The sequence below is a fragment of the Metarhizium robertsii genome, assembly GCF_000187425.2.
Source record: "Metarhizium robertsii ARSEF 23 chromosome Unknown MAA_Scf_8, whole genome shotgun sequence".
In the NCBI taxonomy this organism is placed as follows: Eukaryota; Fungi; Ascomycota; class Sordariomycetes; order Hypocreales; family Clavicipitaceae; genus Metarhizium; species Metarhizium robertsii.
In genome coordinates, this window is record NW_011942226.1 from 1,658,252 (window position 1) to 1,682,692 (window position 24,441).

General features: G+C 52.7%; 7 protein-coding genes across 7 annotated transcripts; 5 read left to right on the plus strand and 2 right to left on the minus strand.

The window, feature by feature from the left end:
- Positions 1 to 1,855: 1,855 nt before the first annotated feature.
- On the plus strand, positions 1,856 to 5,925 carry MAA_09799 (Ankyrin repeat-containing domain protein; the record flags this gene model as incomplete). The annotated part of the gene is made up of 6 exons (XM_007827797.2): positions 1,856 to 2,179; positions 2,255 to 2,451; positions 2,511 to 2,741; positions 2,908 to 3,354; positions 3,725 to 5,612; positions 5,692 to 5,925. 6 exons carry the CDS (start codon positions 1,856 to 1,858, stop codon positions 5,923 to 5,925), a joined length of 3,321 nt encoding a protein of 1,106 aa, XP_007825988.2.
- A 1,992-nt stretch (positions 5,926 to 7,917) lies between these two features.
- On the plus strand, positions 7,918 to 8,446 carry MAA_09798 (phosphotransferase family protein; the record flags this gene model as incomplete). The annotated part of the gene is made up of 2 exons (XM_007827796.1): positions 7,918 to 8,063; positions 8,161 to 8,446. 2 exons carry the CDS (start codon positions 7,918 to 7,920, stop codon positions 8,444 to 8,446), a joined length of 432 nt encoding a protein of 143 aa, XP_007825987.1.
- Positions 8,447 to 9,763: 1,317 nt separating this feature from the next.
- On the minus strand, positions 9,764 to 10,984 carry MAA_09797 (CLN3 protein; the record flags this gene model as incomplete). The annotated part of the gene is made up of 3 exons (XM_007827795.1): positions 9,764 to 9,869; positions 9,929 to 10,778; positions 10,897 to 10,984. The coding sequence occupies 3 exons, from the start codon at positions 10,982 to 10,984 to the stop codon at positions 9,764 to 9,766; spliced, it is 1,044 nt and encodes a 347-aa protein (XP_007825986.1).
- A 2,699-nt stretch (positions 10,985 to 13,683) lies between these two features.
- On the plus strand, positions 13,684 to 15,546 carry MAA_09796 (uncharacterized protein; the record flags this gene model as incomplete). The annotated part of the gene is made up of 2 exons (XM_007827794.1): positions 13,684 to 13,857; positions 13,936 to 15,546. The coding sequence occupies 2 exons, from the start codon at positions 13,684 to 13,686 to the stop codon at positions 15,544 to 15,546; spliced, it is 1,785 nt and encodes a 594-aa protein (XP_007825985.1).
- A 510-nt stretch (positions 15,547 to 16,056) lies between these two features.
- Positions 16,057 to 17,175, plus strand: MAA_09795 (Aminoglycoside phosphotransferase; the record flags this gene model as incomplete). The annotated part of the gene is made up of 1 exon (XM_007827793.2): positions 16,057 to 17,175. One exon carries the CDS (start codon positions 16,057 to 16,059, stop codon positions 17,173 to 17,175), a length of 1,119 nt encoding a protein of 372 aa, XP_007825984.2.
- Positions 17,176 to 17,508: 333 nt separating this feature from the next.
- MAA_09794 (uncharacterized protein) lies at positions 17,509 to 19,563 on the minus strand (the record flags this gene model as incomplete). Its single annotated transcript, XM_007827792.1, has 1 exon — positions 17,509 to 19,563. The coding sequence occupies one exon, from the start codon at positions 19,561 to 19,563 to the stop codon at positions 17,509 to 17,511; it is 2,055 nt and encodes a 684-aa protein (XP_007825983.1).
- A 2,849-nt stretch (positions 19,564 to 22,412) lies between these two features.
- On the plus strand, positions 22,413 to 23,826 carry MAA_09793 (U4/U6 small nuclear ribonucleoprotein Prp4; the record flags this gene model as incomplete). The annotated part of the gene is made up of 2 exons (XM_007827791.1): positions 22,413 to 22,748; positions 22,849 to 23,826. The coding sequence occupies 2 exons, from the start codon at positions 22,413 to 22,415 to the stop codon at positions 23,824 to 23,826; spliced, it is 1,314 nt and encodes a 437-aa protein (XP_007825982.1).
- Between the last annotated feature and the right edge of the window lie 615 nt (positions 23,827 to 24,441).

A 24,441-nucleotide genomic window follows, 5' to 3' on the forward strand; every position in this document is an offset into this window, starting at 1 on the left:
AGCTACTCCGGCCAGCCTCTGGTTAGTTCGCTCCTTTGACGCATCTCCCCTCCTGGTGGGCAGTCGGCGAATTGGCCAACGAAAGAAAGCGATGAGCGGACTTTGGAGAAACGCAGAGTCAGCAAAAGTTCCCACCAGCCATCGCACCCCGGAATCAGGACCTTGGGACTTGGAGAATGTAGAGGGGGTGCGGGTGACGCGCCGATTCGCTCGAAGGCGGGATTGGCGTCTCCCAGGGCGGCGTTTTGCTGCCCTCCCGTTCAATCTGTGCCATTCCGAATAGCCGGCTTGGCTGCCCATTTGGGCAAAGGATCCTTTTGAGTGCCTTTATCAGGGCCACTTCCATCCACCGACAACATGGTAGATTGTGCCTTGTATTCAACGCCCATTGTCAACCATTGGAATGGTTGCGCTCATTGGCGCGGCTTCAGGCTCAAAACGGCAGCTGCGAAACATGACAGAAAAGTGAGCCGACGGAGCTGAATCAACATTGCCCTTTTGTCGCATACGCCTGCGTCTAGTACAGACGCGGTATCTGACAGGTAGGTTCTCATTTGCCAGCAGCGGATTCAATACTAAGTTTTACATACTACCTAGGTAGCCGGGATGGGCTCAACCGTCATCTGCCATCAATCCTCCTACGTAAAACACATTGCACTCATCATTGTTATTTTCTTCCACACAACGCCGCGGGCAGTCGATTTGTCAAATTTGGGCTGTGCCACCTCCAAGTCGGAGAATGAACTAGGATCCGTCAATTTCACCAACCGAGCGCCCACACACAGATCGTCATCAGTCCTCAGCCATTGTTGTATGTATGTACAAGCAAGTTCCCGGCAACCGGTAATACCCACCTACACATCATGCTCCTCCTGTTTCCCCGCGCTGTAAACCCAGTCGAGCCATGGGAATCGGTTCTTACCCCGTGGGGTCTAGGTAAAAACGAGTTTTTTTCCACAGACGGAGAAGTCAAACCAGTCAGATGGCAACCCGGGCTTGAACACCCGTCGAGTCAAATGAATGCGATGTCCCGAATGCAACATTAATGGCCAGTGACAGGGCAAAACTTTGCCAGGCAGCTGGATATGGGGAAAGCTGCCAAAAGTTTATCACATGAGGTTCCAATTTGAAACAATTCCAAAGGTGGCAGTATGCTTCCACGGGAGTTACCGGTGGTCTGTTGATTAATATGCGGAGAAATTTCCTGGTGACCGGTATTTATAGGCCCAGGATATACTTCAGGCATTATGCAGTTGCATTCTAGTCTACTTCATGCAGCATGCAACATGAATGGGCCTTGACGGGTGCAGAAGCTAAACGTCAGCGTTGTAGTTATAATGGCCAATGCTGCCCTTCCACGTGATTCTCTGAAATTTTCCAGATTCTGGTGAATCTTTTAAAGGTGGCGAATGGCAGCTATTCTTAGGTTATCGACCCCAGCGGTCTTGATGCCGATGATGCCGATATACGATGGTCAGCTTGGTGTTGTTGGAAATACACCAGCAATTTACCACTCAGTTGTCCTGATTTCGTCCGCATTCACCTAGATACTCAGATGAAAGGTACAGAAGGCTTGACTCTGCGAGTCTACAAATCCTGCTTCGGTAAGTAACTCAATGTAGAATAAATACCTAGATCGTCATAACTACAAGCTAAATTATGTGATTCTGTACAGCACTAGCATTTCCATGGCGACACGTGGCCAATTAACTCGCGAGGAGCATGGGCGTGTGCTACCACGTCGCCCCCGCCTCTTGCCGAGCCTCTGCTCGTTGCCCTGTCGTCTGGGATTTAAACTCCTGTGGCATATTGCCTAAGTTGTTAGCCAGAGCAGTACCTATCAGCATTGTTTGTAATGTCTACGCCGGAAGATGCAACCCTAACAGAGAATGCAGACTCGGTAACCCCAAGGTTAGTTCCCAGTGAAAACGGTTCAGTTGCGGAGAAGGAGGGGAAATGGACGGCTGCTCTTCACGCCTTGAGCGATGAGGAGCGTCAGTTGTTCCAAAACCTCGATGCCGAAAAGCCTGCCTTGGGTATTCTGCAATATGTCCTCGCGGCAACTCTCAAGAAGAAGGAGGACTGCTTAAGGAAGAGGAGGAAAGTGAGGATTCCAGGTCGAGAGATTGTAATTCGTGATGTGCTCGACAAGTTGTCCGCTTGGGTCACAAAGTTCATCGTACGTCGCACCGGCATTTGCACAAACGCCCCGGCCAACTCGTGCTGCTAAATGTATGCTAATCCTTTTGTTTAGAGCATAGGTGATATAATCGTGCAGTACGACCCTGTGCATGCAGCGCTGCCCTGGGCTGCGGTCCGCTTCGTGCTGCAAGTGGCCGTGAATGATTTCGAGACGCTTGACCTCGCGCTTTCTTCCATAGAACGTTTGGTAAACTACATCACGATCTCTAGTATATTCGAAGTGCAATATCTCCAGCCCAAGCATCACCAGTAAGTGATTTAAATAAGGCCCGCAACGCCAAAGGTTTCCTAACAAACTTTGCACTCAGTCTCGACGTTTACCCTCAACTTTTTGAAGCAGTCGAGACTCTCCACACGAATGTCCTAAAGTTCCTGGGATACTTACTCCGCTACTTCGGCTCCAGCACCATCGCACGGCATCTCAAGAGCATAGTCGTGTCGAAAAAAGACATAGAAGCCAAATTTCAGCCCATCGAAAAGTCATGGCGCAGAGTGGACGAGCCATCACGACTTGCGACTGCAGAAAAGAACGAGGAAGAGTTTGAAGTCCTTCAGAACAAGCTACAGGAACTCTAGAGGCCCATCGCAAGAAGCGCCGACCACTTGGAGGCCATTCAAGACGGCTTAGAACGAGAAACTCGCGTGCGCATACTCAAAGCGATTTCTACGATTCCGTATCCCGTACACCACAAAACGGCACGAAAGATGCGCTTGGAAAGATCAGGCGCATGGTTGCTCCGCAGCAAAGCTTTCCTGGACTGGAGTACCTGGGTCAGGAAAGACAAAACTGACTTCGCTGGTTGTGGACGAGCTTGTGCAAACGAACAAGGTTGCATATTTCTACTGCATTCCAAGCCCTGCTGAGCCGCACCGAGGTCAGTGTGACAAGATAGTCGCAAGCATTGTACGACAACTGGCAAGCCTCAGGCCTGACCAGCCTATACTTGGCCCCGTAGTCGAGCAATATCGAGAAGCGATAGACGGGTTTTCTGAATTTGAAGATCAGGCTTGGTCTATTGAAGAGTCCGACAGGGTTGTCCTGGAGCTTCTAGGCGAATACCCCGCCGTTACCATCATTCTCGATGCATTGGATGAAGTCAACTACGAAGAACGACAGACGCTCATGGACGTATTGTCAAGATGGATTCAAAAGTCTCCAAATCTACTCAAAAATCTTCATCTCGAGCAGGGATAACTACGATATCGTCTTACAGCTCGCAGAATCGCCCAATATATACATTGATGCTGATGAGAATGCTGAGGATATTGCTTCTTTCATGCAAGTCGCCTACTTTTGTTTATTTCTAATCCCATCGTCCAGCACCGCAGGGCTAATGTGTGGTGTATCAAAGCGACAACCGTGTTGACAATGCACGACTCTTGCACGGAAAATTGCTGACCGGACTTCGCGACACCATCGTGCAAACCTTGCAGAGCAGTGCTGGAAGAATGCAGGTTTGATCCTATGAAAATCGCGCAGGGCGATTGAGATTCAAAAGCGAAGAACTAACAAGCAGTGTAGGTTTCGTTGGGTTGAGCTCCAGATTCAGTCCCTGGTGCCACTCAAAGTTGCAGCGGACAATCGTAATCGACTGGGAAAACTGCCACCTACCCTTGAAGGCTCGTATTGGGAGATCTATAACACGATTCTAGAATCTGGCAAACACGCATCAAAACTGGCCATCTTCACGTTTCAGTGGCTTTTATATGGGCAAAAAGTCATTACAGCACACAACTTCGCCGCCATCGCATCAGCGTCTCTTCAGATTCAAGAACCGAATGGCGAAAAAAGGCGCTCCGACTCTCTAGAAGCTATCACGACCGGTGAGATTCTCGACGTCTGTGCTAATCTCGTTGTTTTGCGCAACGGGGTGTTTGTGCTGGCTAACTTATCTGTGCGAGAATTCCTGGAAGGCCTTACCGCGCGGAGTGTTGATACTATGATCGCAGCAAGAGGTAACGCCGCGATTGCTGCGGCATGTCTTCAGCTTTTCTTGACGAGGACCGAGGCAGCGTACGACGAACTACAGGAGTCAGCTGTGGCCGACTCTCCACGGGACACTAGAAATACACAGTCACCAATTGAAGAGGTGATGGACTCACCTACTGGAACAAAGGGGCCGCAGTCCGATGATGCTGCTGAATCGACCACAGCAGAACCGGCCTTGAAGAAAGATGGCAACGATTCGATTGACGATTCCTCTACGCCCGGGGCCGACGACTATCAATCTAAGGCTACGGTCAAAGCCCAACCGCCCGAACCTAAGCCGATTCATGTTAAGATTGCTACTCACATGATCAATAGCGACGATTCGCACGCATCAACCTACTCATGCGTCTACTGGGCCCAACATGTTCAGGCATTAAAAGAACTGCGAACTAAGCACGCTCTAACAGTATTACTCACCGAATTTCTTGTCAACGCCAAGGATTCTAAAAAAGTGACAATATCCTTTCAGGCTTGGCACGCATTGGCAACTGTTTCGAACAACCCCGACGACTTTCCGGTTGAGAGCAAATTTCACGACGCCGTACAAGATAAACCAAGCCCAATTTGGGTGGCCTGCTTGTACAGATGGTACGAGCTAGTTGAACAAATATCACAATTCAATAGGTACGACGGCATCAATCAAGCACGATCAATCCAAAGCATCGAAGCTCCGGAGGAGTGGGATATAACGCAAGGTGATATGACGCCACTAATTTATGCGGCTGTGTCGCGTGACATGAAATTGACAACTCTTATTCTGGATAACATTGGCATGGAAATTCAACTGGGAGAGTCGTCAATAGAAACGAATCCATTAATCGGTGCAGCCGCATCGGGCGATGGCGAGATGGTTTCCATGTTGCTCGAGAGGGGCCATGGCGGGCTTGAAATTGAAGCCGACTCGTTACGTGCAGCAGCTGGTATGGGACGCCCTGAGACGATGAATCTTCTGCTGGAGCATAATGGTGATCTGATACAAGAGGCGGGATATAGGGCGCTAAAATTGGCTTGTGCCCGAGGTCAAAGGGAAGCTGCCGCTATGCTTGTCGAAGCTGGAGCATCAACAGGGCGTCGTGTAAACCTCGTCGCGTCCGCCACGTACTACAGCCATTACGACGTGTTGAAGTACTTGCTAGACAGGCAGATTGGTCTGTCGGGCATTGCTCGGTTGCTGAGCCTGGCTGTGTCGCACGGCGACGATGAGGGAGCGGCCATTCTTCGCACACACGGGGCTATACGAGAATCTGTGGCCGTAATTCGAGCCATCAAAGCAGGTACTCCCAGATCCGCTATCCGACTGATCGAAGCTGGGTTTGACGTGCAACGGCATCATTTCCTAGAGCGAGACACGCCGTTGCACGTTGCGGCGCAGCGAGGACATACGGGCCTTTTGAGCGCATTGATCAAAGCTGGAGCCGGCGTGAATTGCGAAGAATCGGCTTGGACAGACGCCACTACATCTTGCAGCAGGGCGAAAAGGGTCTTACGATACTTGCAAGCTACTCCTTGATGCAGAAGCGGATACCTTGATAGAGGATCGGACTGGGCACGTTCCACTGGATATCGCGGAGCAGAGCGCGGATGAAAGCGTCGAGGACCTGATTCGAAGCAAGATGGAAGAGTTGTTGAGAGAGCTTCAGGATTGGGACAAGGCACGGGCGCAGACAATGACCGCAGACAATGAGCCGAAGGACAAGGAACTTGACGAAACTCGAAGCGACGGCATGAAGTAATACGTATAACGAATAATGATTGAACGATTTTTTCAGCTTGTATAAGACAAGCAAAGACGCTGGTTCCAAACTATACATGTCCATTCTCTACTGCGAGTCATTACACGCCCCCAAAGCAAGGAATTGGTGCCTGTGGCTCTTGCCGTCCGCACGCCAGTGGCCACATTCGAAGAGCCGAGTCAACCACCAGCTCCGTACTCAATTTGAGTAAAAGTTAATACAGTCCGGTCATGTCGTCGCCGCCTAAGCTAGCTACTAGCCATATCGATGTCTTCAGGTATAAAAGACGGCACCGCAGACACATTTATTCCTCAACATTACACCAACGTCAATACAAAACAAACATCGCATATTATTCCCACTTCCATTTCACTTTTTCATATCCGAGATGCGTTTCCTCGTCCTGCTATCTCTCGCTGCGCTCACCGCCACGGCTGCCGTTGTCGAGCGCACAGGATCCTACATTCTGAATGATCAAGGCGAGGTTGTTATTGAGTCATGTTCCTCTTGTACCCACTGCATGCCAGCAGGAAGACGTTGTTCGCGCTGCTGCGCTCCCGATGGGTGCTGGTGTACTTGCGCCGGGGGCAAGGAGTGTTAGGGACGTCATGAAGGGCGGATGGCACGACGTCTCGGTGTCTCTATGAGTTTAGTGCATGGGGTCTGAGTGGGAAAGGCCAGCGTGGCAACCGTGTTTGGTGCTGGGCGCAGATTTCCCATATACTTGGTGTTTTGGGCGGATTCAAACGAAGTGATGCGACATCAAGAATGATTGCATTTTATGGCATCGAGAGAATGATACACGTTCAAGCGTCTATCGGCCTAGCATTTACACGAACTTCAACAGACCCGATTATAGTTGTGTCAACAAGGGGAATTTCAGAGGCTGGTCATGATAGTTGCGCTCGGAGTAGGGCTCGAATCGAGGGTCACAATACAGGTATCAAGGGCGGTCTGACCATGTATCAACGGACACCTGGGGCGAATTGACAGGATTCCAGGGCCTTGAACGAAGGGATGTACTTATCATCAATATCACCAAATTCGTCGTTTTCCCCCTCATCTGTACGTATACAATAATCTCCAATTAACGCGCTGTTGAAAGCTTCTCGTTCTGCAGGGCGAATTTGCTCGAGGATGGAGCTGTTAAATCCAACAATTATTGATGTCAGCATGTGCGTCATCGCATACGTACGTCGACAAGTGAGTTATCCAGCCGGGCCTTTTTATCTACAAGGTTCAAATTCGGTTCAAGGTCCAAACGAGGCTGCCATGGAGGTTAAAATTGGGTTATAAAGCGCACATTAGCAGCTAGCTAGCAAAACCTAGTAGCTACGACTGTCGGGGCCTCGAAGATGGGTCAAGAGAGCCAAGGGCACATTTCGAAGCTGGATTCCGGGGTTATTGGGCCAAGGGCCGCTATTGCTATATCTTTTTGCTCCGTGGCTGTGGCCAAACCCGATACTACTCTGGCAGCGACCTTTTTGTTCAGGAGAACGGTGGCATTTTCGATGAGGCTACTGCCAATACCTGGTAGAACACCAAGTTGAGGCATGTATTTATTCTGGGGCAGGATATAATTTGCCACCGGGAAGGATACACTAATATACTGTAGTTTGTTCTATATGAACGCCATAGCCCGGGACACATTCACTTGAATGCTTTTTGCCTCCACTGTAGTAAGTCGGTGGCGATGAACAGCACGTGCAAAGGCTTCTTGTACAAACCAATTTACACGGCTCCTTCTTCGTCTCTTGTGCCACCCGGAGCAAAAATCGGGGACGGCGCCGAGGCCCAAACCTCGATCTCATCTGGTGTTACGAGGGACGGATCCAAAAGGGCATACTTGAAAGCTGGATACCAGGGATATTTCTCAATCTTTTTTCACGTGGACAATTAGACGATTCGATCCCCCGCCATTCCTCGCCAATACCTGCGGATGAGTCTGGTGACTCTGGTCCAACATCACTTGGCAGTTGTTCCTCGTCAGTCATGGCACGACCAACCTCCAGCCACGCAGCCGGCTTTCCTTGTGCAAAGATCATCAGCTACAGAGAGAACCCGCATACCCCGTGGGCTCCTGTTTCGATCCTGATGACTCGCCTGCCTGGGGAGGAGCTCGCGTGGCCTACGAGCATGTAAGCGCTCAACATGGCAACACCGCCATCATGGAGCTGCACATGATGCTGGGGGCGATTCGTTCCTGGGAAACCCCTGGGGCCGACGCATCTGCAGTGTTTCCGGCGGTTCTATCCGCAGTATCCGCGTTCCAAACCATCGCGTGGGACCTTGCGAGCCAGAGGACGAATTCTATCACTACCTTCTAAGTACCGCCTCATCTCACTCTTTCAAGACACGGCACGAGTATGACCCAGCCTCGGCTACTGCTCGGGCGATGCCTCTTGAGCATGGCATTGTTTTCACACATGGTGACTTTGCCTTTCACAACATCTCGGTATACAGCGGCCATGTGTCGGGTTTCATCGACTGGGAATGTGCCGGCTGGTGCCCTGAATACTAGGGGTTTACCCCCCCCCCCCCCCCCCCCCGGTTACGGTGGCCTTCACGGGACCCTGAAAATGGCTCTCCATTCTTGCAGCTGGGTGGTCATCGGTACAAGAAGGAGCTGGGACCGAGTTGGCAATCGTATCGTTGACTGTCGATTCGTGGATCTGCTTCTAGTTGGCTGTGCCCTCAATCACATGAAGCTTTTAGCTATAGACGACATGTGTCCGGTCCACGAATACCACATACCCTTGACGGGTATTTGGACACTTTGCGCTGTTTCATTACAACTACCGAAATTATACCCCATTCTGCGGACTAACTCGATATCGTGTACTGGAGAAACTAGATTAGGAGAAGAGAGGCTGCGGTAGTGGATGAGCCTAGAGTTTTCGGCATAGCATCCTTTTCACGGCGATAGTGTTCGATTTTTAGCTTGTGAGGCCTGGAAAATGCCTCTAGTGGATAAACACGCAGTCTCTTTTCTAGGAAACAAAAAAAAAAAAAAGGTCTTGTGCTTGAGCAAATTCTAACATGAACGTGGCAGAAGGGCGAATGCGTGGCGGAGGGCAATATGCCATTCAAAACAATACGATGAGCATCCCATGTCGGGAGTTTTATATAGCAGATGCAAGGCATCTACCATGAGTGCTTTATCGGGACTACGAGTGAGTAGCTATGCTGGCACCTGAATGCCACGCTATCAATACGATTACTTGTCTTACTATTACTTGTCTTACTCTTCCAACATAAGAAGAAGAGGAAAATAAAAGGGGATTTGTCTAGCCTTTCACCCTTTCATTGCCTTTCAAGTTGATTCCGACATGCTCATTCTCAGTGTACTTGTTTTGAATGGGCCACAAGACAAGGAGTAACCACCCTAGACCCAAATTCAATTTCGACGGATTTCGTTTTCAGACCACTGAGGATGGAACCATGCCAGGTGCTGACGACGCTTGCATTTCCATGTTTATAAACTTTGTATCCATGTCGTTATGATTGTGCTTTGTCAGAATACTCTTGGACATCAAGATAGTTCAGGAATGTGGCGTCAACAGTAAAGAAATTCTCCAAAATGCGCCGCACTCATACTAGTTGACGTCGACATAGACCTGGCCCGTTCGTTCAACTAGCAACTCACGCTATGCTATCAAGATTGCCATGAAAGTAGTTCAATCATCTGGTGCTCGTACACCACCGGCCCCTTGCGCCCGTATCTGACGCGCAGTAGCTCATCTCCATAAACGCCCCCAGTAGAGACCCCAACATGATCCCCCCAGTTTCGCCACTCGATACCATCCCAATGCAGAAATCAGCGTCTACCAAACGCGCATCATGCTCTATATAACCCAAGACCGCGGACAGTATCGCCATGTATATCGCCCCGCCGGCGACTCCCACAGACGACGCCAGTAGCAAGAGTGAAAACGCGCTCGATGCTACAAAGAAGAGCAGATTTATGAGCTGCAGCCCCGAGGAGACCCCCAGGAGCACAAACAGAGGGTACAGCTGTTTCCACTGGAACAAGACCAGTGACGATCGTGCGACGAAATCTCCCACCTGGAAAGCAGCTCCGAACGCGGCCTTGAATTGCGCAAATGCACCCAGGGATGCGGACATGGGCTGCAATCGAGTGGACGCCGGAAAGACGAAAGCCTGTACAGAAGACGCCATGAACATGGGCAGTATAAACTTGACCAATAGGGGCTGAACTAGAGTCAAACTTCGTTTAACTCTAGATCGCAACATGGCCGTCGGCTTGGAGGCACCACGCCCTGGTGTCAAAGGAATGTTCTCTTCCTCGTCGTTCACAGACGATCTCGTCCAAGGCGATTTGGTACTGATTCGAGGCAGCGGAGCTGAAGGCAGGACCACGAAATGCGCAGCTAGCAGAATGCCAACCAGGTAGTACACGCAATGGAGCAAATCCCGCAACAACATGCCCATGCCGTAGGTGAGCACATGCGGCATCACGGCGACCACCACTCTGCCGATGCCCGTGCCCATTCCCCAGCCGGCCAGTCCCCAGCGTCCATAATATCGCATCTGCGATAGAAACGAGACTTCTCCTGCCGCAGCGCTGGCCGAGGCCAGCATCGTCATGAGGATGCGAATGGGGGGCGCGACGTTTGGCGGCGCAGCCGCGGTAACAATGGCTGCGAGGATCCAGCATGCTGTGAGGAAACAGGGCCGAAGCCACCAGGCGACATGGCATAAGACATAGGGAAGGATTAGTTTTGTCGCAAGGGCCGGTGATGCTTCGATGAGAATCACTGTCGGCCGCGAATATGGAATGATGAGGTAGCTAGAGGAGAAGATGATGGACGGCAAGACGACATTGACGAGGCCTATGAGGGAACAGTCAGCCGGTTTGTCGTTGGTACTAGCCAAGAGCAAGACGAAAAGCTCAAAGGAATAAAGTATCAAGATGCTCCTTGAAAACATAGGTTCCAGGGACGCGCGTACCTAGGATGCAGAATCCCACGAGAGCTCGAACATCATGACTGGCAAACACGGCGGCTGGTCGACGAAGCGCAGTCCTGACTGCTGGCATCTCGTCATCTCCAGGGCTCAGATGTGAGCATGACAATGTTGATCGATGCAGATTGTATTAGAGAGGGACACGCAGGGGCAAAATAGCCTGTGTACAGTTGCGGTTAACAATAAGACGACACCCCGGGCATGGGCCAACTTGAAGCGCGGGATCGAGTGTCGTCACCGCCGGAGCGGCACTGAGTAGCCGATCTTGGACTCTTGGCGTCTGCGAGAGCGAGCATGGCTTCGTGTCAGATGAGATTGACGTTGGCAGCACGTTGGCGGTGCCTGCGATTGCTACTGGAGGCTCCGTCTACAGTGTGAGGCAAATAGTACTGTACCACACAGCTGTGTAGATTGGGTACCCGGCCATCTCACCAGACTGCATGGGACAAGCTGGGTAGGGTGACAGTGCCTTGGCGTATGGCAATGGGGTAGTATTGCACGCACAAGGATGTGTAGCGTCTTTCGGCAGTGAAGCTTGCTGCCGGCCGTGGGAGTTGCAATGAAGAGAAAGAACAGGCTGCCACTTTCGGTGTCTGTATGGATAACAACCGTCCCTAATAATAGCCACGGTTATCATCATGTGAAGCAATGCGGTATACGGAGTACGGAGGATGGATATTCTGTACCAAGAGCGAGGTGATTGGCCCATCAAGCGACGGATTGATTACGTCGTCCTCGGGTTCGTCAAAGGCATTGTTCGTGTAGCCACAAACCACGCACAGGACATCTGGAACGTTGAATCACGCCAGAGTACTCCGTAGTGCCAGTCTGGTTACACTAATCCTCTTAGGCGAAACAAACATCGAGGCCTTGGAATTGCGTACGCACAGTAGTCGCCGCGACCCATAATCACATGCTTTTCGACGCGTATCAAAAGATGAAATAAATTTCACGTCGGTGTTTTTTTGTTGAGAGATGAGCATCCCTGGGTGGCATCTTTTGCTACCATTTGCTTGGCTGAGGCAGGGACCTGATCCGCACCTTCCCCGTCTCCCCAACCCCGGCGGGGCGATTGTGCCCCTCGCAGCCGCAGCCAGTAGCATCTGCACGTGGGACGAGCAGGTGCGGCGAGGCTTAATTGCATGTGTGCCGTACGCTGGTTGGCCAAAGCCTGAATCAATTGACACTTTTCTCGGGTCCACTCTATGCAGCTACTCCGTATGCGGCCCCCAATTGCCCTGCTCTTCTGCTGTTCTCTTCGTGCTTCACTGTTCGCTTCATGTTGCTTCGCTGTCGCTGTGCTTTGGTCTGTTTACAGCGCTGAAAGACATTATTGTCCTTGTGTTGAGACTGTCTAGATGGACGTTGCCATGGACTTGAGAGGCAAATGTGCTACGTCCGTCCTGGCATCACTGATGTTCCCCCGTCTTCAAATACACCGAGTAGCACCACCAGCATGTCAGATAGCCAAAAAGGGCACGGTCGAAGCCCACAATCCGGGATGGACAGAAAGCCGCCAGTCATGGCCAAGACGCTTGACTCTTCACGGGGTCGCCAAGCTCCAGTCATGTATGCAGACCACGGCGCGTGCCTTCAACGACAGGACCAAGAGGCCCGGGGCCTCAGCGTCGCCTCTCACGACTCACGAGTCACAATCTCTTAGGTTGCCCAATGGCTCGTGGAGATAGTGTGGCAGGGGGTTCAGGCCAATCAGACAATGACGATTAAATAGTATATTCATTTACTGCGAAATTAGTAGACGATAACAGTGCCAATAACCCTGTCAGGTACAAGGTGCTACATTAATAAATTATTTGCCTTGAGCCTGAATTACGTACTTACTTGGTCACTTGTATTATATAAGCAGCCTATTAGGGGGGTAAACGCCGTTTTTGGGGGGGGGGGGGCCCCCGGGAGCCATTGGGCACCTAAAGAGATAGAGCTGACACTCTGTACAGTCCACCTCCTGAATTATTCTTCATGCGTGACCTGACAGGGGTAAGTAGGAAAACAAGGCTACTTAATCTAGAATCACACCACCTAATTTAGCTGTGACCAGAGCATTTTCAGAAAAAACTATATTACATGTAGCTTTTCTTTAGCCTAACACGGAGTACTGTTTCAGATTTTACGCTTATATAATACTCGTATTATGCTTGTAATATATTTAATTATAAAGTAAAATTTTATAAACTTATAATTATTTAGAAAATATAAAATAAATATGTAAGTTATAAAATATATTTTAAGTTTTACTTTAATTTTTTATAAATTCTTGAATACTTAATTAATTAATTAATACCCTGCTTGGTCACGCATGAAGAATACTTCAGGGGTGGGACTGGATTACCTGCATGTGCTCGTGCTGCCGTCCATGGCTGCCGGTGGCCGCCCACGCTTTATTGCCGCAATGCTAGTCCAATTAGTCTCCCCGGACCCTGTCTGCAGCTGCATTTCACTATGTGTCCTCATCATTTACGTTGGAGCCGTCTTACACTATTTGTATTTGAATCGTGCAAATACGCCTCGGCCGGAGAGCCGCCAGAGAACCGTCCGAGGTCTCATCCTCTCTCAGCCGGGAAGCCTGTCTCGCGCCATCTCTCCGACCACCTGGCCTTGTTCCCACCCGCTTCCGTCTTTAAACCCTGATTTATTTTTCTCTTCCTCTGCGTGTCACCTTGCTTCTCGTTGCTCCAGCCGTCATTCACTTTCGACATTCGTTTATCGTGGTGTCGTGTGGAACCACGCTGCGTTTCCACGACGGCAGCCAAAATGCGATTCAACTTTGGTACATGCTCAAGCGGTCATCGCCCGCTTCCTCAGTATAAAACTTGCCTGAATGACTTGCCCTCTCCTCGTCGCTCCAAGGCGGGCAGGTTGGCCAAATGCATCGTCGGTGGAACCGCATTGCTGGCAGCTGCAGGGCTCGCAGCTCATTACCTGGCTGTAAGTTGCCTCGGACTTGGACACGCCACGACAACTTCATTTTTATTCAACAAAGCCCACTAACTCGGTTATACACAGCCCTCGTTAGACTCCCTCGGATATAAGACGGGTCAAGGCCCGCCGCCTGACAAGGTCCTCACAACGCATCAACTGCAGGCACTGCAACCCGGCAATCGCTCCATCTCAGTTGGTGGCGATCGCCGTCTTCGCATCTTTATGCCCGCCGACTCGCCTCACATCAATCTATGCAAGTCTGTCATGTCAGCCGTGGCCCTGGGCTATCCAGCACCAATTTTATTGAACTGGGGAGGTGAATTCAACCGCCCTGAATGGCACCTGGCCGGCAGCCACATTGCCAAACTTGAGAGTCTTCTATCGGTTATCGAGAACATGCTCTCTCTGGCCGAGGGCGAAGACGGCGATGTCCACCAAGACGACTTGGCCGTTCTTGTCGACGCCTACGACATTTGGTTCCAGCTGCCCCCCTCGGTGCTCATCCAGCGTTACCACCAACTCAACCGCGAAGCCGACGAGAGGGTGCGGCAGCAGTGGGACGACGCCCAAGGCTTTGCAACAGATTTCCCCCTTCAGCCGCCCAAGCAGTCCATCCTTGTCACAGCAGCCAAGGACTGCCACCCGAGAAGCGATTCCGGCTCCGATCCGCACTACTCACACTGGCCCGAGTCGCCCATGCCCTCCGACATGTACGGCCACGGCACCGACAAGGTTCTCACCATGCCCTTGGACCCGGCCCGAAAATTCAAGAAGATCCGGCCGCGATGCGTAAACAGCGGCATGATCATGGGCACAATGGGCTCCCTCCGCGACGCTCTCATCCGCGCCAAGGCCAAGGTCGAAACCGTCGCCCACCGGGGAAGACAACTCTGGAGCGACCAAGCCCTCTTTGGCGAAGTGATTGGCGACCAGGAAATGTGGCGAGAATGGGTGCGCCAACTGGGCACCACTTGGAACGGAACCGCGTCAGAAAACTACCTCTCCCGCCTGCCGGCCGACGTGCGCAGCATCGCCAAGGCCGCACTGAAGGGCGAACGATTCGAGTACGGCATCGGCCTAGACTACAGCTTCGGCACGATCCCGCCTACATGCTCTGCCGAAGAGGACGGCTACTTTGTCCAGATGAACGACAAGCAGGCACTGAAGCGGGAATCAGCCAGGGCCGGCGTTCCCAACGGCGAGGTTCGCGTCAACGGTGTGCCCGCCGAGCTCGACCAGGCCGGCGTCGGGTCGGAGCACTTGTCCGGCATCAAATGGGGCGATGCGTCGCTCTACACCGACTTCTTCTTTGGCGTCGCCCCCGTGGGCATCCACCACAACGCGTACGTGGACAACCTCAAGTCGACCCGTCTGAGGGAGTGGTGGGGCAAGATGTGGTTCTACCCGCAACTGCGCAATCTGGTCGCGCGGGCGCTCCTCCCGATGGACGCCGGAGACACCATTCGCCCGCTGGCGAGAATTCCAGCACAAGAAGGAGGCCAAGTGACAAAGTACTGGACGCCCAAGTCTGACCTGCGCAATAGAATGGTCAAGGTCTTTGAACCTGCCTCTCTTGACGCCAAATCTGGCGGCTCTTTCGCCTCCATCGAATGGGAGGGCGTGTGTCAGCGGAGTGGGCAGAAGCCCTGGCATGAAGAGCTCTTTGGCGACAAGAAAGGTGCGTGGCAGTTGTAACGGGGCTTACAAAACCCGCACAAAGAACAAAAAAAAAAAGGATGCGGGCGGCATTTGGAATTGAAGGCGGTGTTGGAGGATCCATTGGTTTATGGCGTTGTAACAGCAGCGAATTAGCATTATACCCAGCTTCTTACCATTTTTATATGTATAGAGGATAGATTTGTTCGGGACGGGCGTTACGGAGAGGCCGCATCAACTGTGGCATTAGTATAGACGGCAATGACAAAAAATTGATCTGCATGACCGTGATGACGCGAGGGGTGCAGACGGACAGGGATCGGCCTGACGGGCCGTGTGTGATTTGACGTTTGCCAACGGACGGGGTGCCGCCGTGCGTCTCGGCCGGTCTTGTGGATCCCCGTCACACACCACCCCCTCCGCTCAGCCTTGTATCCCATGAGGCTCCGAAGCTCCTTACACCAGCTGGCTGTCGTTGCAGAGCCCTCCGACCACCACCTCTTTTATTCATGTATTTCTCCTAAATACAAACAAGGACAAGTCCCCGCCATGGCGCCCGGGACGAGCCTCCCGCCGCCCGTGGACCCGGCCCTCATCGCCACGCTCCTCACCTTCCTCTCCCTCCCGCCGGCCACGTCCATCGCGGCGCTCGAGGCCAACGCCGCCTTCCACCGCATCTACCTGATACACTACGCCTCCCCGCCGCCCCCGGAGCTGCGGGACCTGCGGCGCTCCCCCGGCGGCGGCGGCACGAGCCTGGTGCTGCGCGTGTCGGGCCCCCAGGCGCCGCCGTACCTCAAGACGGCCAACGAGGTCCGCGTCGTGCGCCACGACTGCACGCCGCGCAACGTGCTCGGCCGCGAGTTCACCCTGCTGGAGCGCATGCCGGGCCGCAGCGTCGACGGCGTCTACGCGCGCCTCCCCGAGCCCGCGAGGCGCAGGCTCGTCAGCCGCCTCATCGACGTGCTGGTCGAGCTGCACGCCCACGCGTTCCCGCACGTCGGCGGGCTGCAGCTCGTGGGGGGCGACGTGGTGCCCGGCCCGCTGCTCGAGGATACCTGCTGGTTCTTGCCGGACGTCGAGGCCGAGTTTGGCACCGACGTGCCGGTCGGGGCGCCTGGCGCGCTGGGCCCGTACGCGTCGCACGCCGACTTTGTCAAGGGCTTCGTGGGCGCGTTTGTGCATGCGATTTGCGTGCGGGAGCGGCTGGGCTGGGTGCGCGACCTGGTGCCACGGCTGGCGGCGCTGGCGGGGGCGCTGCCGCGGCTGAGGCTCCACACCAGGATGGTGCTGGCGCACAAGGATCTGCACTTTGGCAACGTCATGGTCGACGAGGACGGGGAGCTGACGGCCGTCCTGGACTGGGAGTTTGCCGGCGTGGTGCCGGTCGTGCGGTGGGATCCCGTGCGGGCCTTTCTCTGGAACGGCGTCTACTCGCAGGAGGGGCACGACGAAAAGTACCGCATGAGGGCCGTGTTTGAGCGCGAGCTCGAGCGCCGCGGCGTCGACAAGTGGTGGGAGGCGACCAACCCCGACATTGACGCCGTCTGGGACGTCGTGAGGTACGTGAGGGCCATTGTCGAGCCGTGTCCCAGGGGCGACAAGATGGACCTGTGTCGGGTTTGGAGGGCCAAGGCCGAGGAGGCGCTGGCCAAGCTGGGCGTTTGATCGGTGACATTAGGAGGCACGTTGGTGCGACGGCGGCGAGAGAGGGGGGGGAGGATGCCGGGAATCGACAATACGGGCCAGCGGGACTATTGGGCAACGGATACTTGTTATTCTTTTTATTTCTGGGGAGATTCTTGCGCTTGGGATTATCCTGCGGCCATGTGTCTCCAAGACGTTGATACTATTTTATAATTTCGCTACCACTACCGTTCCGCCGGGGTATCCGCATGCCACCACCGCCCAAACCATACGAGACGCTAACAAACGAAACAGGAAGAATTACTACAAAGGGGAAGAGGACAAACAATGAGGAGTCGCCAGAGACGTATTGGCTCACGACGCCTCCTCGGCCATTCGGACAATTTCACACAGGCTTCTCATGAACAACATATCTGCGTCCTCGGCCCCCATGTCCACCATTCGTTCTTCTCCGGTGTCACTTTCAGCCATGAGCTTGGCCGTGGCTACCAGTCTGGCGATGCACTGCAGCAGGCCGCTCTGTATCACCCGCAGCGCATTGTCTTGGCTACTGGGCGTGGTGTTGCGGCTGGTCATGATGCCCTCTTTGTTCCATTCGCCCAGAGGCGAACTCACGCGCCTGGGGAATCTGCCCATGCTGGCCGCTGCCTCTGCGGAAGCTGAGGCTGTGAGTCCGAGCAAGGACGCGGCCTTCTTGGGAATGTCATCTTGCTGCTGCTGCTGCTGCTGCTGGTCCCTCGTGCTCATCGAGCTGGTGCGTCCATTGCCAGCAACTGGCGCGGGGTTGCGTGCTACCAAGGCCGAGACGTAATTGTACGACACAATATGGGCATAAATGGCGTCGCAAATGTAATCAGAACAGTGCCCGAATACGTTCTTGATTGGAGTCCACGACTTTGGCACGTCCAGTTCCTCTGACGATGTTGAATCCGTGCTACTTCGCTGGCGTGAATTGGAGTACATCGGCGTTGTTTTCCAATCTGATGGCTGCGGCCCCTTTTTGTAGTCGATGACTTTGCGCCAGAGCGATTTTCTTGGTGGCTGGATGGATGTATCCCCGGCAATGCTGAGCGCTTCTGTCACGGGATGCCGCATTTTCTTCGCATAGCTGCGAATGGTCTCGACGGTTAGACTAGACGTCAAGAGCATCGTTTCCGGGAAGCATGCCACCGACACCCGCAGTGTCTCGATAGCATCCGGTGGTAAGGGCACAGCTCTTGCAGCCTCGTCGCCGTGCGATGCCCAGGGATATGGCTGCAGGCTGCTGTTGAGCCACGATTGAACACTCCGCAAAGGTTGCGGCGGTGTCGGCGGCCGGACGAAATATGCATGGGGTTTGGCAGAGTCACGATTCGCAACAGGGGATAAGCCTTCGTCATCAGACACGGAGCATGCGTTGGTGACGAGTGAGGTCTCTAGATAGATGGCTGGCTGAAGTGACGGCTTTTGTAGCCGATGAGTTGGAAAGGACGAGTCTGTAGCACTGGTCCGAAGCGATTGAGTGCGCCGCATTGTTTTCAAAGATTGACACTGGGTCGGACACGTCGTTTGAAGTTGATCATTTTTGAATGCATTCTCGGCAGACTTTATTATTGGCCCGTTCATCGTTGATGGTCGCACCGGCACGCTCAGAGATCTACCGGAGAGTTGCCTCTGAACTGGCACACTCGGGAAGCCACCGCTAACAGAGTGTGATTTCCGGTGGGAGGAGTTGTGAGTATGGATCCAAGGGTTTGATACGTCGAGATTCGGGTCTGTCTCAGTAATAGAAGAGCTGAACTCAGAGCATGGCGGTGTTTGTGGTCTCGGAGACAGTGATCCCACATTGTAGTCTTGTGTGTTGCTGTCAACATGATCCTCGCCATCCGAATCGCCCTCGATCCAACTGCATTCATACTGATTGTCAGGAAGAAGCGAATTCTTCTGTCTGTAGGCCACGGACGCAAAGGACGTTGCGGTCGTGGCGACGGAACCGCGATGGCGGAAGTCGGGTGGTTCGGCGCCGTCCGAGCTGCAGTGACTAGTTGTGCTGGATGATTCGGAATCAAGTTCATATTTTTCCACAGGAAACTCTACTTCCTGGTCGACAAATGATGTCGTGGAATCCCTTTCCTCAATGGGATCAAGCGAATGGACTCTCGCGGAAGCGGCTAGATATGGCGAATACAAGGCCATCCTGCTGGCCCGTAACCTTGCTCGCTCCTCAGCAGAAAGTGAAAACACGGGGGTCCCAGCTGTCATCTTTTTCTCCGCGAAAACAGCTGCCGACAACTCCAAGTCTCTAGCAAGGACCTCGGGTAGGCAGTCGGCCGCACGATCTGCCATGCCTTCGTCCGCTGGCGTAGGCTGACTGTCGCTCCAAACACTTGAAGAAGACGGTGAAAGTTTAAGTGGAATCAGATCCTTCATGCTTGGCACAGACCTTCTCCTCCCACTTGATGGTGACGACCTCGCAGTTGAGGGCGTTTCACTGCCAGAAGTCGATGGCGCTTGCGATTCACTTCCAATGGGAATTAGCTTCAAGCCAAACAGAGACGTAAACGCCGATTCTTTACTTCCAGGTATTTGCATTGAGAAAGGCAATGCCCAGGAAGCAAGGCAAGCGTGCTGGATTTTGGGGATGGGGGCGTATTGTTATATCGATAATTGGATGACCATACAATCAGAACAAACAACCATGCACAGACCAAGGATAGCGAAACACTGGCAATCAAGGAAGAAACATGCAGAGACAGAAAACAACAGATCTTGTGTTCACGCCCCGGCAGTGGATTTGGATGCCGCGGCGAAAGGATGCCCGTTCATTTTGGATACAGGCGAGGCAATAATAATCATAAGACTGTCGCACTGTGTCTTCGCGGAGGATATTGATATTGAGGGGCGATGGAGGGACTATAGCACCCTCTATGACGCATCGTAGGGCGGCGGTGAGGTTGGGCGGACGTTGATATCACTCTGATGACTGCCGGGGTTGAAAGAAGCAAAACTACAACAGTGCGCAAAATACAAAAGCAAAGTCGCAGTGGCGCTACGAGACCCTTCAACATGCCACCATCAAGGGAGGCGTTGAATACTTTGTCGAAAAAGAAACAAGCAACAGCGCCTAGCCTACCGCGGAAGTCCAAAAAGCATAGCGTTTCGGCAATTGGTGCAACAGCTTCTGTGATGATGCTCGTGCAGTGCCTACTGAATGGTTAGCAGTGTGTGTAACAATGACGCTGGACAATGTCCCAGGTAACCAGGCAGCTCTCAACAGCTCTTTCAAGAGACGCGAGTCCAATTGACGGATCTATTGTGCGCAATACTGAAACCAGGGCGTGTTTAATGAACATGCAGCAAAACCTCTTGGTCTTGCCCTTGGTGCCCTTAACGGTGAGGCTGCATTTTATAAAAGCAAATCCACCACAGTCCCTCGCCAAAGCAAGCCACATCGAAGCGCCCCAAACGAGCGCTGGTGTCCAAGACTCTGGTGGTACAGGGGTCTTTTCGCAGAGTCTTTAAGTCGTGAAAGCGAGAGTAATCCACAGGGCTGCCATGTGGCATGGAGCTCGGCCATGTAATTATTCCTTCACCAGCACCCCCCGTATGAGCAATTAATTTGGCAATGGCTTACGACGGCAACCGGCTTCGCGCCGTTTTGTCGAGACCTGGTGCAGTTTGAAGGTTTTTCTCATCATTTCCTGGAAGGCAGGGAGTTGTCTTGTTAGGTTGCATCCATTAGGCTTTCCTGGCTGCAGGTCGTATGTAGTTAGTACTCTGTACTAGTTGGCAAAAGGGGGCATTGCATGATTCTTCCGAGGATGACGACGTGCGAGGGAAGCGAGAGCGATGGCACATGGTCAAGCGAAAAGCACAGAGCCGCGGGTATTAGCCAACTGGTCAGTAAACAAGACGCAGGGCGGAGATGTGAGCGGCTGAGACAGAAGCAAGGGGGTACTGATCGATCAGAGCCATCCCTGGCTAGGAAGAGAACCGAAAAAGCAAGCAGGCGCTCGGAAAGAGTGTAGTTTCATGATGAGGTAGGTAACACTCAACGGCGGATAAGATGACAAGTGGATAAAGCAATGATGTTGATGGCTGGACAGCGACTTGGCAGAAGAAAGGGTGAATTTGCGTACTCGGCAGTCCTCTCCAAGTGAGGGTTGATAGTCTAGGCGTTCAGGGATCTAAAGAATGTGCAAATGGACGTCAATCTCCGGCACAGCAGATGTAGCACAGCAGATGCAGGGCACAGAGTACGGAGTATGCAGATGGTGAATTCGGTCCAGTTATCTGGGCATCACGAGTTACACCACAGTCTCGAAGGCACGGGGGAGGAAGGAAGACAGCAGTCGCACCTGCCCTCAGTTGACCCGGACCAAGCACATCGCGCATGCGCGTAAGCAAACAAGCAAGCTTTTCATCTGCAAGGGCAATTGACAAATGTCCTAACAATCGGTCGCATGTCTATTCCCAATGTCCCCGTTCTGTGGCACATTGACTGCATACAATGCAAAGGGTGCCGCTGATGGCAAACACGCCAACACGATAACTACTCGGTGCAAGCTTACAGCAGTCGGGCCCAACGACGCCTCTGCCCCTCCTCGATTCTTGTGAAACGGAACTCGGCCCTCTAGCGACGACTGTACAGTCGCCCCACTGAACATCATGTCTGCCGCAAGAGGCAAAATTTCCTTGGCGCCTTTTCTTCCTGTTTGCCAGCAGAATAAAACGCATGAAGGAAGCAGTGTGATGCCGCGCTCATCACATTTGTCTCGACTTATGTATGGCTCAATCAATAGCCTCGCCCTCCCTTGTCATGCTGGGCCGTCAGTGTCTGCCATGCTGGCATGTCGCTGTCTGACATCCAACCAGCCATCCTCACATTTCAACCTCTTCGTCGTTCCGTGGGTCTGGCAATCCACAACCCGCAATAAGCTCTCAATTGCTTGTGTGGGGCTCGGCCGTCGTGCATGGCACTGGAGGCTGGTGATTCGATGGCATTGCGGATGGATTCAATTTTCTTCCTTTTTTGTTGGAGCCGCCCAGAAACAAAGCATCAACGACGCATTGCCTCCAGCGTATGCCCTCGCGCCTGGCTTTGAAGGTGGCTTTTATTGGTTTCGTACCGTTTGTCCACGTTCTGTCGGCATTGACGATTGTCTTGCCTTGTTTTCTTGGCTCTGCCTTCACGGGGCTGCGCCTCGTGCTGCTACTCAAGGCTAGTGCAGGCCCTGCGTCCATCACATTCGAAAATCGCGACGCCAATTCAACTCGACATGCCGTCTGAGGAGATTTTCTCCTCCATCTGCGGACCGCCAATTGCAGCCAATACGGCGGTTTCAAAAGATGTTGGCATATACGGCCACTCCTTGACCCCTTCCTGGACAATCAAGTCTACTTTTAAGAAGAGTTCAGCGCCGCCTCATGGCATCGCCGTCAACGATACGCACATATTTGCTGCTCAGGATCAAAAGGCTCATGTGCATGTCTATTCCCGGCTGCGTGGCAATCAAGAAACCCTGGTAGCCTTTCCCGAGCGAATTCGTAGTCTAGCCCTTGCTGGCGACGTTCTCATCTTGGGTACATCTGAAGGACGGCTCATTCTATGGGAGGTTAGTGGGCAGTTTTCTTTTTTCCTCGCAACAATCCTTTTCAACCTGCCATGCTGCCTTGATTCACTCATTCTTTCTTTCTTCTAACCTTCTGAGACAGATTTCCACCGGCAGACAAGTTACTACACCGCCTTGCCATGTGCAAGCTGTCACTTGTCTAGCCGTCACCCCCTATCATCTGCTTTCGGCATCAGAAGATTCCAACATTCATGTTTGGTCTTTATCTCGCCTTCTTGAGCTCGGTGCTGACGCAGGGCATGAGCCCGACTTGACACTGTCTAACCATCGTGGCGCCGTCACCGACTTGGTTGTTGGGCCAAGCACCAACGCTGAAACAAGCCTTTGTGTATCTGCTAGCACTGACAAGACGTGCATCTTGTGGAACTATCAAACAGGCCAAGTGCTTCGAACTCTATTGTTCCCGTCTCCGCCACTCTGTGTCTCTCTCGATGCCTCTGCTCGAGCTCTGTTTGCCTGCGCTGAAGATGGAGGACTGTATCTAGTTGAGCTATTTGGTGACAAGCCACTGGTCGGATCTCGCAGCGCTGAGCTTGCCTCGATTGTTGTTCAAGTAAATGCTCCTCTAGGAGTTTCGGATGTAGCCGACGGTCCCGCATCTTGTCTTGCATTGAGCCACGATGGTACATCAGTGTTGACGGGTCATACAAAAGGAAAGATTCTCCAGTGGAGTCTGATTGACAATTCCCATCCAACTGAGCTGGCGAATCTCAATGCTTCCGTTACAAATCTTGTTTACGTGCCGCTGTTATCACCCAAGAAGCCGTGCAAAGTTGCAAGCGTGGTGAAACCCAATCAGAGTCAGCGGCAATACTCCATCACTGCTCAGCTGGAAGGGGATTTCGGAGAGGACAGCCGGTTCAGCTACATGCTCAACTCGACAGGATTGCCTGTCGATGTGATTGAGAGCGCCACAGCTTCAGTCCTTAATTCTCACTCGGGTATCATAGAAGACACCAGGCTGCTCAAAGAAAATGAGGAGTTGAAAGCCATTATAGAGGAGCAAAAGGAACTACAAAAAGCCACGATGCAGTATCGCGATGGTGGAAAAACATCATGAATTGTCCACTAGCAGTCAGGCAAAGCAAAAGGCGGCGTCGGGAAAAGCGCCATTTCGGAACTTAGGGGTAGTGAGGGTAGGATGAGAATTACAGCCTACGGATCAACCTGTCGCGCTCTCGGCCAAGGCAGTACAAGGGTAACACAGTCGCCTTGAAGCTCACGGCTGTTAGTGCTAGGGGGAGAATTGAGGGTTATTCGGAATACAAAATTTGTGCGAGTGTACCAGGATGAAGACGCAATGTCTCATCATGGGGCTCAAAGAGCCATGTGTTGCGCTGACCTGCAAGTAGTCCCTACTAGATAGAGCAAGGGGAAACAACAAAGTTGGAGGCCGGTGTTCCGTATGATGGCGGCATTGCATGCAACAAAATAAATATGATACCCACGACAGGACACGACACCGCAGGAGGTTTGCATCTCTCGTGAAATGCATGGCATTGCTGGAGTCGCACTTGTACCATCCAAAGCCTCAGCACCAATCACCCGTCAATCCATTACCATACCACTCGAGGACAGTGATATGGACCATCTCTTTCTCCATCACCATGTTTGCGAGAAGCAAATGACGACGCCATGTAAGTAGCTCGACGAAACTCCTGTGGAGTCGGACCAG